We start from the raw sequence: 16,630 nt of genomic DNA, 5'->3' as shown, positions 1-16,630 counted from the left end.
CGAGATGAATCATGAAAAAATGGAAGCTCAAGGATACGCAAATGCTAGGCCTAGGCTAAAGTTGGCGCTATTCCAGACATACCTTTGAATATTATAAATCCTGGGAAAAGTGTTAAACGTGTGAGTTACGAAAATAGGCAGAAGGCCGAGTAGGTGACCACAAAATGCAACAATCAATTCACAGATCTTTTATCTACACCAGCAGTGCTAAAAACAAATCTGATAGCCCGACACCCTGGGCCCCTCTGGTTTTAGTTTCGGCCCATCCTGTATTCAAAGTGAGGTGCCTGTCGGGCTTGTCGAAACAAAAATTGTTTGCCTGAGGAAACTTTGATCGCGCTGGTGAAAAGAGTAAAAGTATTTTCAAGAGGTTGACATACATGCCTTAACACGGCACAGTTTAAATCAAATCACCACTGTCCTAGGTGAAATTTATATCTGATTTTAATCAAATGGAAGCTTTGCTAGAAAATAAGATTCTAAACCTGTCGTGTTTCGAGAAAACAAAATTTTCAGTAATCTTAAAAAAATTAAAAATTAAAAACAAAAAAATTTCAGTGTATGCCTCTTACATGTAGTATGCATAAACGGTAACCTGTAATGATTGGAACCGATATAAAACTATCCCTTTGGCAGTTTAAATAGCAGCGATTAAAAGAAAAGATGTCAGTTTCACATTAACTGGCTGACAATATAAACTGGGGGGGGGGATGAGACTATTGACCCAACCCCTTGCCTCAATGTGCGAGCGCCCATGGGACATGCCTTTTCTCCCTGTGATACGCCTTATTATGGGGCCCCGAGTGGCCGAGTGGTCCAAAGCGCTTGCCGTTACGGATCACTGCCATCTCACCTCTGTCTGCGTGAGTTCGAGTCCAGCCTCGGCTAACGTTGGTACGTGAGAAAGCCTGCCAGTAGCTTCTCGTGGGTCGGTGGTTCTTCCCGGGGTTTTCCAGGGTTCTTCCTCCACCAATTATACTGGCCGCCATGTATAGCCTATCTTTTTTTTTGGGGGGGGGGGGCGGAGGCACCGGACAGATGCTCCTCCACCCCTACTTAATCAAAGAGAAAGTAGTTTTATGTGTTTATGTTTCCCCCAGTGATTCGTTGTATCTGTTGTTTTTATTAAAAGAATTTTACAAAGCAAGTTTTATTTAGAATTTTGTCGGGGTATTCCAAATGACCCTAGTGTGTATAAAGGGTTGTTTTCCGAAATAGATTTCCATCACCTAATTTCGGTTTTGCTTCCCTTTGTTCTTTTGGTGACCTTGCTAGTGGTCTCTTACGTCCCGTGTGTGTTATATGTTGGTGCTATGTGTTGTGTTTGCTATATATTGTTTCTATGTAGGGACTTCAGCCGTGTTCAGATCTCAGCCCAGTTGTCCTATCACCTCTCTCGGAGGCTATATAATTTTGATTTTGGACGAGATAGCGTTGCGTTGTTGTGAAATTAAAACCCTAGTGGTTTATATGTTTGCTATATGGTGTCGCTCTCGTATTTTTCAATTAAGACAACTGTGCTCGACGTGGGTTCAGTATTTTATTTATTTATTGTACTTCTCCCCTCTTGAGCAGGTTGTCTTCTAGTTATTTATTTCCAAAATTTCTAAAGTTTATTTTTGTTCTAAATTTTGTATAGAAATAGAAGAGTGAGAATATAGTAGGCAAGGAAAAAGAAGTAAGACTAAATGTTAAGAGTCAGTCTTTGTGTTATGTTGTATTATTGTAATTCCCTTTATGGGCTTTTTCCATTTTCTTCCACAGACCTGCTCACTTCGCGTGGCGCCTTGTGATATAGCCCTGTGGTTCATTGATAGTACTTGCTCCATAAAGGGCCCTGTCCCTCCCCCTACTTCCCCTAAATGGGAGGTTTGCGATTTGCAGAGGGTTGTCCGTCAGTCTCTTCCAATTTTTATAATTTGTCCACATTTCATCATGGTGTCTACTATGTAATTTGTCACTGTGTACAAGGTTTTCTTGTCAAAATTACCGTCGAGATATAGTAGATTCTGCGTCTTGTATGTAGTCTTCTCTTTAATTTCATCAATTATCTTCTGCCTTAGAGTCTGTCTTGTTTCACATTGTATTATAGTATGTGTTTTAGTAAAATTGTATTTTTTGCACAGTGGGCATTTCGGCGATACACTGATCATGTGCCGCCTCACTGCGACTTCTCCGGTCAACCATGCATTATGCATGTATTTGAAACAGAGGCTTTGCATTTTTAAGGACCCTAATTTCACCCAGTTTCCCCATGCTTTATCCCAGTTTACATATATATTTTCTAACTCTACTTTACTCTTAGTTTTCCCGGTTATATCTTCCCTAATCCAATTGTATGTCTTGTCTTTTTCTAATTCCCACTGTTCTGTTCTGTCTCTATATTTCATAAGTATTTCTCTAATTTCCCTGAACTTTTTGGGTGTTTCCAGTAGTCTGCTTAGTTTATTATTATTGTATATGTCTTTCCTATGCCTTATTAAAAAACCAAACAAATATATGTAAAGTCCTTCCCATGCCATATCTGGCATGGGTTTTAATCTTTAAACCTATTTATTATATTTGACTGTTTTAGTATAGTTGGACTAGTAAGTGCTAAACCCCCCTTTTCCCTTGTTTTGTAAAGTATTTCTTTTTTAATATAGTGAGTTTTAAAATCCCAGGTATAGTCAATAATTTGGTTATCTATTATTTTTAGCCTATCATTTTTAAAGTCAATTGATTTAGTTATATAGTTGATATTTGAATACATATATATCTTTGCTACTTGTGCCCGTTCCATGAGACATAATGGCGTTAGAGCCCAGATGTTCACACTTTTGGTTATTTTGTTCTTAATAAGGTTATAATTTTCTTTATCTTCATTATTGCCAAAGTATATTCCTAATGCTTTGACCGTACCTTTTATTAAATTGGGAGTTATCCCAAAGTGATCTCCCCTCCAGTTGCCTATTTTTAAAATGTCGGTCTTTCCGTGGTTGAGTTGGGAACCTGATGCTTTACCGAATTTATCATATTCACTCATAAGATACTTGAATGAATTGGCATCCCTTATAAAGTTAGTGCAATCATCTGCGTGCTGAAGCATTTTAATTTCTTCTTTTATGTTCGGGACTTGAATTCCTTTAATTTGTTTGTTCTCACGTATCTTTATACTTAGTATTTCAATCGCTATCACGTATAATAGCATCGACAGGGGGCATCCTTGCCTCACCGATCTTTTTATGTCAATTTTATCTGTGCTGGCTCCGTTAACCTGTACTGTTGAAGTAATTCCATTATACAGGATTTTAGTCCAATTTCGGAAGTTTTTCCCAAATCCAGATTTCTTTAAAACTTTCTGTATATAGTTTTGTTCTAATCTGTCGAAGGTTTTCTCCTGATCGAGTAGTACCATAGCACCCCTCTGACCCGAAGTATTTATATAATCAATGATAGTTCTGATATTTAGAATATTATTTTGTATGTCTCGTCCTTTGGTTCCGCATGTTTGATTTTTATTTATTATTTTCCCCATATCTTGTTTTACCCGCTCGGCTAGTATCCTACTAAGAATTTTATAGTCTGTGTTAAGAAGGGAGATGGACCTCCAGTTTTTGATATCTTCCCTTTCTCCCTTTCCCTTATAAATTAATGTAATCGTGCCCTCCCTCATACTTTCAGTCATTTTGTCATTTCTTAATAGTATATTGTTATACAACCATTCTAAAATTGGCGACAACTCACTACTGAATTTCTGATAGAATTCTGCAGTGAGTCCATCTCTCCCTGGTGCTTTCCCTAGTGATAGATTTTGTATTGCTGTCTTAATTTCATTTAGCGAAACGAAATCGTCACATAAGATTTTATGATGTGGCGTTATCGTTTCGCATTTTACTCCTTCCAAATAGTCATCAATGATTTTCCCTTCTATTGCTTGTGAGTTGTATAGATCGCTATAATAATTATGTATGTGATTTAATATTTCGTTTTTATCGGTAGTTATTTTATTCCCTATTTTAATTCTGTGTAAAATTTTCTCCTTCCCTCTCCTGATTTCCTCTCTTTTGAATAGTCCCTCCGCTTTTTTATATATATATTTGTATATTTACCCGCCCGTATTTCTCTCCCTTTAATTTCTTCTTCCTTTATTTTGTTTAGTTTTTTTGTTAGAGTTTCTTCTCTTTCTTTCGTGATATTGTTTTTATGTTTATCTTTAAGTGTATATAAAATTGCTTCCTTTTCCTTTTTATTCCTGTATGCCCTTATTTGTGAATGTCTTATCGATATATTTTTGAAGTTTTTTTTAGTTCTTCCCATTCCTTGATTATGTCATTGTTCCCTTTGTCTTTAAAATTAAGTATTTCTTCCTGAATTTCTTTTGTTAGGTCTTGTGAGTCCAGAATTTTACAATTTAGTTTCCATGTTCCTGTGCCCCATCTGGATGAATTTTTTATTTTTATTTCTAAATATATTAATTTGTGATCTGATATTTTAAAATCCTCAATTCCTGTTTCTTTGTACGGATTATGGACGTTTCGCCCCATGGACGTTTCGGCCCATGGACGTTGCGCCCCACATCACTGGAAATATTGGACATTTATAGAAATTCACAAGCATTACACCATTATCTTCTTCATTTTACTTTAGGGGCCTGCCGTTATGATTTAATTTCAAGCCCCATAATCCCATCACTCTCATCCATTTCAATTACATTCAGCGTGCCGTTATATCAGACAATATTTTCCTTTTTTTTTTTCTTCATTTATGTAATAAGATCTATCGTTAAACTTTTTTTTTAAATGTTGAACTTTACTCATTTTTTTTCAAGCTCGGGTTAATTGACTTTTTATCTCCTGCCATTTATTGGCATTGTTACTTTGAATTTTGTAAAACTAGCTATAAATCGGGTCCTAATTAGTCGACTGAACTGCTGACAGAAACAGTCCAAATTAATGTATTTCATTTCTATAGCCCGATCGCTATACATTACATCTTTTCAAAGCTGTGCACAGAATAATCCGACATATCGCGAGCAATGAAAAGACAAGAGGAGGGGCGAGGAATGTTAATTGTAATTAACAATAAAGAGATATAAAAATGGTTTCAGAGATTTATATTTTTGAAATATGAAGCATGTATTTGCATTTTTAAATCACAACACATCACTAATCAAAATTACATCTCATGACAAGGTATAGGTGTCAAATTATGATGTGCAAAAGTATACTTCTAAACAGCAACTATGATTTCTTTTTTAATGCATGCAAGTAAAACATCATCTACTGCTATACGAAACTGAAATACAAATATACATATTGCAGGGCATTGCGTATTCTTCCCACGCACGCTACAACGCCATTCGATGGTTCCATTCTTCAGCTCACGCTTAACAACAAAAATATATCCAGCACTAGATATTAATTTCCTTTTTCCTCGAGTGGATCCTGTGGCTAATACCTGAAATGTTATACGATCCTCCGAATCCACTGGCACTTCTCCATAAACAGTTACATTCCTAACTGACCTAAAGAAAGGAGAAAAATCGTGATTATCAAAAAACTATTATTTTACATGAACAAAAAATTTACATCAGTAAAATAACATGTTTACAAGATACCTAACAAGATTCAGTAAAAGATGATCAATCTTTGATTAGAAGATACACTCTATAACGATTTATGTACATCAATATTACTGGAATAAATTGTTGCTATTTTCTGTGCTTTCTTGTCCGCTTCGATTTTTAACTTACGCTTCTTCTTCTTCTGGTGTCAAGGATCTGTGTGGGCGCTAAACGTCAAATGAAGACATATCGGCTGCAAGTGTTGATGCAGCATCATTGTTGCCCATAAACTCGTTCACTTGTTGAATTCTATCCAGCCTGTAATTAGAAATGTCTGAACTTGTCAGAAAATGTTGAAAACATACAAGCAAATATAAAGAAAACCAAGTTTAACTATACCGAATATGGTATTTAAACATAAAGACGTATGCAAGCACCCGTACGATTCTAATAAATAAAATAACATTCACCTTGTCGAAATATCCTCTTTATTGATAGAAATCGACGTCGAATTTCTCGTGCTCTCCATCTGCCCCCGTGCTGTACCGGCATACATTTCAAATCTGTCAGATGTATTTGGTATGCCGCTTAAGTCCATTTCGACATCGTAGCCATCTGCCTCTAAACAGTATTAATATTTAAAAATTATAATAGTACACATAAGAACGCTAACTAGAATGGAACGTCGTGTAGCCCAAGAAAAACAACGAATTATTTGATACAAGAAAAATTATTTTTACTAATCTTCCAGCATTTGTCATAGGGAGAATGTAGGCAGCGATCCACGTTTTGTTCGCAATTTGTATTTAACCGTAACTTAAGTACATCGAATGCGAATGGGCACCAGCTACTGTAACATGTCTTTATTCTTAAAATATTTTGTTTGTAATGAAATCTTACGTCAGGTTTAGAACTGCACAGGTCACACACAAACTGAAAAGATATCTTTTTACGTCTAAGGAGACCATACTTGTAGCCTGATAAACCTGTAAATAGAAACCATTTCTCAGTATCGTTTAGTTAATTATATCTACGTCTTATGATAACATTTATTTTGAAAGACATTGGACATACTGAAACAAGAACAATAACATGCGAGAAAGGGTCACTAGATACATAAAATTATTATAAAAAATGTATTTATTTTGTTATGCCCGTTCAGTTACGGAATGATCGTAATATGATGTAGAAATAAATAAATAAATAAACTTACCAGTATTTCCACATGCTCTGTGTTGCCATAGGCCGCAACTATCGCAATCTATGGCTTGCTGACGACGGGTAACTGGTTTTCTGCAGTAAATGCACGAAGACATTGTTCGATCTATTGATTTACGTGATATTAAAACAACTAGTACCAAGAAAAGGAAAGACTGCAATTTATAGAGCCACTGATAAATTTCCACGAACTTCTATACCAAACGATCTGTCGGACAATGCACTTGATATACTAAGATCAAACGTTGTTTATTTTTTGCTATTAGTGAACGTCCTACCATATGTGCTAAATAGTAATTTCCTTTTCATAAAAGCTTACACGACTTACTCAAAACTCTGGCTGCAGCTTAATTACCTTAATACCATATTTAGTAGATTATTTAAATATGAAGATCAAAGAAGTTACATGGATGTAATTAAGTCATATTAACACTTGCTGGGAGCAATAGTGAACGCCAGAACATTTGTTTTCTTTATGGCACCAGACAGATACACCCCTACTTATAAAAAAAAATAAAGTTGTTTTATATGTATATGTTTTCCCCAAAGGTATGAGATTTGTTTGCTTTATAAAAGATTTCTGAACAAAAAAATTCAAAATTATACTGAGACAGGCTGTACTCGAGTGAGGGTTCATACTTTATTTAATGTGGGGCGAAACGTCCACGGGCCGAAACGTCCATGGGGCGAAACGTCCATGTACCATGTGGGGCGAAATGTCCATTGAAGTGGGGCGAAATGTCCACTGAAGTGGGGCGAAATGTCTTGGGCCGAAACGTCCATGGGGCGAAACGTCCAGGTACCTCTTTGTACATGTTTTTATTAAAAGTTGTTCCATAAAATTTATCTATCCTACTGCCTTCACTTATTTTGTATTCATATGTATATTCAGTTTTTAAAATATTTAAATGTCTATAAATATCTACCAATTTATGGTTATTAACGAAGGTTTCTATTTTTGGTTTGAATCTTAAATCATTAGTTGTTAGAATTCCACTCTTTCTATCTATTACATCTCCCACCCAGTTAAAATCCCCTCCTATTATAAGTTTTTCCATGTTATATTTTTCAATATATTTATTAAGATTATTCAAAAATTCTTGTTTCTTATATTTATTTGCTGGTGCATATACGTTTATTAGTTGTAATTCTCCAATCATAATATGTAATAATCTTCCTTTCAAAAAATTCCCTTCCTCCTTCCTTTCCCATTGTATCCCCCTTTTATTTTTTATAATTACTGCCACTCCTCCTCTAATATCATTTTCTACATAGTTATTTAAAATTAAAATCCCATCCATTTGTTCTTCACATAATTTGGTTAATTCTTTAGTGAACCCATTGTGTGTTTCTTGTATAAACAAGATACCATAATTGGTTATTGTACTTAATTTTGTAATTTTTCCTTGTTAATCCCATTTGTATTAATAGACAGAATCCGGAAGTTCTTCTCCTCCATTTTTTGTTTTCCCAGGTTGCCGCTGGTCGTAATTTTTAATAATATTCAAAGTATGTTCGTTTAATATTGATAATATTAATAGTTATATTAATTCTTTAAGTTATAGTAATGTATTGTGGGGGAAACTGGGTACCCCCTGAACTATTTTCAATTATTGTTTGTGACTTTTCCGTAAATTCTGACCCATCTGTCGTGTTTTCCGTTTCCGTTTCCATGCTTTCCGTCGTGTTCTGGTATATCCATGTATCCGTATTTGTCTCTGTGTTCGTGTCCTTTGTCGAGTCCCCGGTCTCTGTCTCCTCGTCTTCATTATCCCCTCCACTATCGCTCTCCTCCTCATTTCCTCGTTCCATTTGGTCCCTCTTTTTTTTCACTGTTTTTTCTGGTGATGTGTCTATAAATGTTCCCTCTTCTTGTGAGAGCGGTGTGGGCGTCCTTGCCTTCCTTTTGTGAATTCTTTTGTGTGTCAGTGGTGTCGAGCAATCCAAGGGGGTCATTCCGGAGATATTTGTATCTTCTTCCTCCCCACTTGTTATTTCTTCTTCTCCCTCTTCTATTTCTTGTAGAGCACCATATTTATTGCTCAGAGTTATCCCCTCCTTAGTTGGTATTATGGCTGGTCCAGTTTTATAGGGGCTTAAAAATTTGAAATTTGTCCCACTGGCGGTTTGTCTCTTCTATTTGCGCTGTTTCCGGTTTCTGGACATTTTCTTTTTCTGTTTGTAGTCCCTCCGTATTCTCTCTTGCCTTTTCTATCATTTGTTCTATTTCTGTCGGTAATGGTGTTATTATTTTATTTGTGGCCACTTTGCTTGCATATGTGTCAGTGTTGTCCGGTCTTATGTTTCCATTTATGCAGTTTTTGGGTGCATGTCCCACTTGCTTGCATATGGGGCATACCCTGTCCATCTCACTCCCTCTATACCACGTTTTTATCCTGAAACCCATGACGTAGAAAAAATGGTGGTATCTTCTTTGCCTCTTCTCTTTCCATCACTAGGATTCTAGTGCCCGATTTTATGGGTCCAAATCCCCAGATAGTAGCCATCTTGTGTGCTTTAACATTTGCCTTGAATTTTCTGGCGATTTTGTTAGTTATCTCCTTGGTTTCTATTTCCATGGGGAGTCCCATTGCGTGTACTTCTACTGCACGTTGTTCTATTTGTCTTGTGAAGGGGGGGGGGGGCATCTTCTATCGTTGCCACTATCCCCTTTACTTCTAGGGTGCCAGCTTCTATTAATTTCTTTCCACTTTCTTTCGGATATAGGCAAAATCTATTGAAGCCCGCATTCTGCAGCGCATCTATTTTCCCAATATCAATTATGTTGTTTAGAGCTGCAAGTATCTCCCCTTGTCTTGGGATTTCCTTTGCCATTCCAAAGTCAATTATTTGACATCCTTCTGCATGTCGAGCGTATAATTGTCCTTCTTCTATATATGTGTTGAAATATACACTCAGTTTGGTGCCTTGGGGCTCACCAACAATTTTTTCACTGATTCTGGCCATTCTAATTCTAATCCAATGTTTTGAATTGTGTTCACTTATCAGGTCTCACACCACTAATTATCCAGTGCACATGAAGTGTGTCACTGTATAGTCTAACTATACCGGTCAAGATATTGCATATGCAGTCACAAACAATAACAGCAGTCATTAACCTCACACATTTAGGTAATCACAGTATATATATATTGCGTCACAACAGAAAATCAAATGTTAATGTATCAAGCTAATTGTTATGTAGTGTTGCTACTAATTGCTCTCCCCTATGAAACGAGGAAAATACAAAAGATACAAGGAAAAATATTGATAGAAACGTAGATAGAAGAGAGAAAAAAACAAAAACTAAAGAGATAGAAAATGTGAAATAGAATAAAGGTGAGTAAAATGATATGGAGAATAAATGAAATATGAAAAATGTAGCTTACGATACAATGACCTATGAAATTCCCAAGCAGTCAACTCAGTAACGATCTAACGGCATTAATATCAGGCTAGTTTAGCCTATCTTGTGCTGAAAATGGCGTTAAACCCTACAACAACAACAACGACAACGCCTTATTATTCCTACAGGACAAGCCCGGTTTGTATATTCTGGTCAGCTCGGGCTAAATTGCAAAATAGCTAAGTTTTGATTTAGGTAAGCAAACAATAAAACTGGTGTGACTAATGAACATAATCCTTATCCTTGCATTGATCTTGTGAAAACGACTGCCCTTCAGACATACTTCAAAGAAACCATGTTCGACAGTGTGCGTATGTAAGCACCTGCAATTGATTGCCAAATAAACGATGCCTATTGTGTTGTTACAAACGATGCCATGGACTTATTTTAACTGTTCAAATCTGCAGTCACAAGTTACCGTACACGTGGCAACTGTTTTTCCCACGTTTTATGCCCCACCTTATTTCCTTAGGTTTAAGTCTTAATCAATGTAACACTGTTTGCTGAATAAAATATTTATTCTGAACTAGTTCGTTAAGGGCACATATACTGCGTGGTATATTTTGTTTTATTCTTTGTTTTAATTTAATCATAGTGATTAAACTTTACATATACGATAGAGGAATGTCAGGTGTTAACTGGCCGATTTTCTTTGTTGATTTGGTTTGCAGAGAAAATTTCACAGTGATCATTCGTTTAAGCTAATTGGTGACAATTTTTTTATTTTTTTTTTACTATAGTACTGTTGTAGTTGTTTAAAAATATCTGAAATTTACTTGAATAATGTTTAATCTTCACGTTCTATTTACTGAAGAAAAACAAAACTATTGTGTGATGTTAATTATTTCGTCCGGTGCCGAATTTAGACGTGTGTGCGTGTGATTTGAATTTTTAACGTAGCTTTAACAATTTTTCAGTTATATCGCTACGGTGTCTGCAGTGTGGCAGTTTAGACTGGATAGCATACGTTATATCTATTTAAAAATGGTTTGGGGTTGGGCTGTTTTCTTCTGACAAATGAAAAATAGACAGACATAATGTAATAATCGGGACTTCGCTGAGGTAGATGAGGAAATCCCTCAAAAATCGGGAGGTATTTCTCCCGACTTGAGAGTTGACAGGTATGAACTGTCCGGGCTTGTGGAATTTCAGTCGGGGCTTGAGTTTATTTAAGTCATCAGCCCGGTGCATGTGCCTAAAAAAATTCGTTTAGCACTGACCAGTACAGTACATAAAATTTTATATCAGACAGCAGGTTCAACTTCTGAAGGTGCAACCCAAATGTGGTCTTCTCCTGTCTGCCTCGCTCGTCATGTTTATGTTTGTATTCGAGGACTGGCTAGTATTGCGTCACGGGACCACGTGATCTGTCGTCTCATCAAAACTCGGAAAAACTCGGCAATTTACGGAATCGTGGTATCTTCCACGCAATATAATCACTACCCGCTTACGATATTTAATTTATAAACATGACAGTCGAATTAAAATCTCTGGATAATTACATACGTAAAAGAAAAATTTTGATTTCTGGTCTCCTTTAAATAATGAAAGCAATCTCCAAATGTTGTGTACTGTCAGTACTTTGATAATGCGCACGTTGATTTGTTTAATAAAAGGTAATGGCAAGAACCCAAAAATGTATTTAGTTCTTACCAAGCATTGCATATCAAATAGGCACTGATTTTGGAAATCAGCTATGGCGTGTCTCGGTATGACTTTAAAATATATCTCATTTGTCTGCATGAGGTAATGATGTCTAACTGCAAGTTCTCACAATATTAAAAGGAGACAACCCCTACAACGGAGACAACGAAACAAATCAAAGCCTGGAAAAGCAGCAAACATTTATACGTTAATAATGGATTAGATTAGCACAAACCTAAAAAACAGAAGAAGGATAAAACATGTTGATGTCTTTGGATTTTAACTCTCTCTCTCTCTCTCTCTCCTTTAATCAACCAACATGTTTGTAATCACGTGATGTCCTGCTTCCAGTGCAATATGTAGATAGAATGAGTAACAGACTATCCCATAAGCTGGTGGAAGGTGTTCAAGTGTCATCTAACTTTCCCAATCTCATTGTAGTGGTCGAGTACGTTGTTTGTCATGGGAGCCGATCTCTCTATCGTGGTCGAGTACGTTGTTTGTCATTGGAGTCAATCTCGCTGTAGTGGTCGAGTACGTTGTTTGTCATTGGAGTCAATCTCCCTGTAGTGGTCGAGCACGTTTTCATTGGAGTCAATCTCCCTGTAGTGGTCGAGTAAGTTTTTTGTCATTGGGGTCAATCTTGCTGTAGTGGTCGAGTTCCTTGTTCGTCATTGGAGTCAGTCTCGCTGTAGTGGTCGAGTACGTTGTTTGTCATTGGGGTCAATCTCGCTGTAGTGGTCGAGTACGTTGTTTGTCATTGGGGTCAATCTCGCTGTAGTGGTCGAGTACCTTGTTTGTCATTGGAGTCAATCTCGCTGTAGTGGTCGAGTACGTTGTTTGTCATTGGAGTAATGCCTAGGTGAATGTCGTGTCTTTAAGAACTGATTATCTTTTTCCAGATTTTATTGTCATTTTGAAAGGTTTGTGTGCTTGTTTGCCTTTTTGTAGATTTTATTGTAATTTTAAAAGGTTTGTGTGGTTGCTTGCCTTTTTCCAGATTTTATTGTCATTATGAAAGGTTTTTGTGGTTGTTTGCCCTTTTCCAGATTTGATTGTCATTTTAAAAGGTCTGTGTGGTTACTTGCCTTTTACCAGATTTTATTGTCATTTTTAAAGGTTTGTGTCCTTGTTTGGCTTTTTTCCAGCTTTTATTGTGATTATAAAAGGTTGGTGTGGTTGTTTGCCTTTTTCCAGATTTTAGTGTCATTTTAAAAGATATGTGTGGTTGTTTGCTGTTGTTATTTTTTAATGGTAAACACATAAAGCTCACATCAGTTCACCATTGTGCAGCTGATTACAACCTTTGTCCATGGAGTTAATTGTTTTTATGTCGTCGGTAAATAAGACCTTTTTGTATCAAAATAAATTCAGTCTGCTTCTGACTGGGTTAAAGCTAGTTTTTATTTTGTATTTTTATTCCTTGGTACAGAGATATTCCATATTTACACAATCCCGTATAAAACCCGTCATTCATACACAGGATCAGTAAATGTTTGAAGTAACTCATAAATTTGTGGACATGTGAATTTAATTTAGTGGGATGCAAAATAAATATTACCTTAATTAATTAGTGCAATTGTGCATAGGCTAATACGTGTACACATAATTTCACAATATAAACATGGATAGTTTTTGAAGAAAGCAATCTTTGTTACTGTATACAATTTTTTTCAGGTGAAACGAATGCAATATTTAAACAATAATTATGAATATGAATAAAATGCATGTTTAATAAATATGGGCATTTTGACTTCTTTTGGCTCGTTGAATTTCGACCCTGAAAGCTGGTTGTCTTACAAAAGTCTGTTATGAGTCCACCTGACTTGAGAGACTGCGATTTATCGACAGAAGTAATGGTCTCTCAAGACAGGTTTTACGATATATAATTTTGAAGTTCACAAGTGATAGTATTTACTCTAACTGGTATGAGAGTACCAACACTTTAGAAATTCCTGGAAACAGGGCAGAGAGAGAACCAAGAAAATTAATTTTGAATCTGTCTTTAGTGTCCATAGCGTTTATACTTCATGTTTATCTGGCTTATGAAACAGGTAAGGTCTGAAGACCGTTGTAACTGTAGAATGTTTTTGCTGTCGATTTTATAAAATAATCACTTTTGCTGAATCATATTTGTAGCAGTCCGACAGATCAAGCAAATTCTCATTCAATTTCACCGTTTGTTGATCGTTTGCGTAAATGTACCCAACTATCAAGGACAAGTTCAAAAGTCATTGAAGGCAAAGGTTATCGGTATAAATTAGGCATGCACCGCAAACAACAAAATCAGACTCCTTTATATTTCTTTTTTTTTTAACCTGGAGTGAGACTGCCAGTTTTTGACAATACATGATATAAACAGAATTCGAACAAATGCATTTCTGTACATGAAAAACTAGAGACGAAGTGAATTGAAACAATAAAATAAAATTTATGCATGTAAAAATGACTTCACTGGTACACAACTTTTATTTCTATTATTGTGAGAATTGTGTACTTTGTCATCAACCGTTAGATGTTTTAGCACAAAACCCGACTCAAATACGCAAACCAAGTATAACTTGGTCATTTTAAAATAATCAAAATGCGAATATACGAGTTCAAAACATTGACTCAAAGCAAAATAATTGAACAAAGGAGGTCAACTTGTCTTTCCTCGTCAAACAGGCATTGACAAATATTTCTGAATTATTTTTATCTTTCAATTCGAAAAGAGACTGGAAAATGTACTACTTATTATGACAATATCTTGAGAATAAAGAAGCAAGCGAATAACGAAATAAAAAGAAAATAGATTCAGCTGATCGGAAGAAGCGTACTCTATTTCAACCACACGAAATCGATCTATCAACGTTTGAAAAAAGGTCAGGTTGATTGTACTATTCTATTATTAGACGCTGGACTAACACAAAACGAGAGAGAGAGAGAGAGAGAGAGAGAGAGAGAGAGAGAGAGAGGGAGAAGGAAGCTGAAATAAATAATTCCGTTCCTCAAAGTGAAATCGATCTATTACATTAGATAAGAAAGTCAAGGTATGCATATCCAGACCCAAATTCACCAATGAGGCGTAATTAGACATAAAACTGGAAGAAAAAAAATGATCTAGAAAATCAACTTTATTCGCCTATTTTACAGAGAAATATCTGAAATTTAAATTGTAAAAATTTCAACAACACCAATTGACCCATATTTTGTTTATGTTTACTCACAAATATGGTCTCAAAATCTTAATTCTCAAGCAAAATACATAAGTTACAAGAGATCTTCTCGTATTTGAAAATATCTTGTTATGATTTACAAATAAAACTATACCTGGAAAATGGTTGAAATTTGTATAATTAGGTATTTTGCGATAATTTTACATAAATTTAACTCAAAACATTATTGTGTTTTGCTATTATGAGTTATGAAAAAAGACAGATAAATGTGCATAAAGTAAAATGCATTTTTACCAAAATGTCTCGTATTTTAAATTTCATTTAAACTGATAATAATGAATATTCAAAACATCAAAAACATTTTAAGTTGTCAAATTAATACCATTCTAATCATAACAGTTTTCGATTCAAAATATAAGCACGAAAGTTTAAAATGTGTATGCCTTTCCAGTCACTCCAAAAATATAACGTATGTAACAGATACACACGACAAGAGACTGTTCATTAAATTTATTTAAAAAATTTCACTCAGTTTTCTTGGTTCCCTTTTGGTCATGGAAATATGGCATGAAATTATTACAAATATGTTTGATTAACCATATTAAACACGTACATTCGTCATTTTAGTATTTTTCTCCTCTATGTGACAGTCGAGCATCATCATTATTTGCATGATCATAGATCTGATATAATCATTATGGTTTATTTTATAATTTATAGGAAGATAAAATGATTCAAATTGTTATGCTTAATATAGTGAATTCATGCTTGTTTTTAAATAGAACAAAATAATTCATTTTATAAAAACATTTGTGAGGTAGAATGGTAACGTTTGTGTTGTAGTGTAAATCACGGAAATATTTTAAAGTTCAAACAGCTGTTTTGACGCATTTATTTCAGGCAAAACTGCATTGCATACAAGGAGTTTTCTTCTTAGAAGATTCCGTCTCCTTGGGGTCAGATATAAATTTTCAACATCTGCAACGGCTTGTTTACTTGGTGTCAATTCCTTAGGTGCTGTCAACAGTCTGAGTTTTTACTTAGTCGCTCAATTTTCTTATTTTTATTTGTCTTTATCTTACGTCTCAGGTTTGAAACGTCAGATTTGAGAATGCCTATATTTTTGTGGGACCGCGCAAGAGCCCTACGCCTGATCATCTGCAAACCTTTTCCTTTGTTACTTTTAGTAATAAATGGTATCAGGTGATCATTCTGCTCTTCATTTCTTGGTACAATATCACTGTCATATCCACTGGTATGTTCATTTATGCTTTCGTTGCTTTCTTCTCTTTCTTTTTTCTCAGCCGTGAAAGTCTGTTTCTTAATTTATTTTTCATATTTTTCTCTCCTTTTTCTTCTTACTTACTTGTGACGATGGCACATAATATTGCCTTTGCCTAGCTCTCTCTTTTTGGAGGAACTCTGGACCTTTAGTCTTCTGGCGTTCCCCGTAGGCCTTTTGTATTTCCTTTCTTGTTTTGGCCATTCTAAAATAAACAAGTGTTATGTATATTTGCTTTAATTTATATTTGCTTTAATTCAAATTGTCTGTAAGTTGAACTTGTCTGTAAGTTTTAAAAACAGTTATTACATGTTAGAGTAATGTAATTTGGTTTACTGGAATTTTGCATTTTCCGGAAATTAGTTAGACCTAAATGT

The 16,630-nt window shown here is 35.3% G+C and overlaps 1 protein-coding gene and 1 long non-coding RNA gene across 2 annotated transcripts in view; both read right to left on the bottom strand.

The window, feature by feature from the left end:
• Positions 1 to 5,778: 5,778 nt before the first annotated feature.
• Positions 5,779 to 6,935, bottom strand: LOC149798965 (uncharacterized). Its single transcript, XR_016420854.1, has 3 exons — positions 6,446 to 6,935; positions 6,016 to 6,164; positions 5,779 to 5,863 (listed from the first exon to the last, which is right to left on the bottom strand). It is a non-coding gene; the product is annotated as an uncharacterized LOC149798965 (long non-coding RNA).
• Positions 6,936 to 8,317: 1,382 nt separating this feature from the next.
• The window catches only part of LOC149798964 (uncharacterized), a 43,826-nt gene continuing 35,513 nt past the window's right edge, over positions 8,318 to 16,630 (bottom strand). Inside the window, exons 6-7 of the mRNA XM_089958112.1 lie at positions 16,338 to 16,458; positions 8,318 to 8,858 (exon numbers count right to left, since the gene is read on the bottom strand). Coding sequence (XP_089814238.1) covers positions 8,318 to 8,858; positions 16,338 to 16,458 — 662 coding nt within the window. The remainder of the gene's footprint in view (positions 8,859 to 16,337; positions 16,459 to 16,630) is intronic.

This window comes from Sinohyriopsis cumingii, chromosome 5 (assembly GCF_028554795.1).
Source record: "Sinohyriopsis cumingii isolate HCF-2022 chromosome 5, ASM2855479v2, whole genome shotgun sequence".
In the NCBI taxonomy this organism is placed as follows: domain Eukaryota; kingdom Metazoa; phylum Mollusca; class Bivalvia; order Unionida; family Unionidae; genus Sinohyriopsis; species Sinohyriopsis cumingii.
This window is presented reverse-complemented; position numbering and strand designations above follow the sequence as displayed.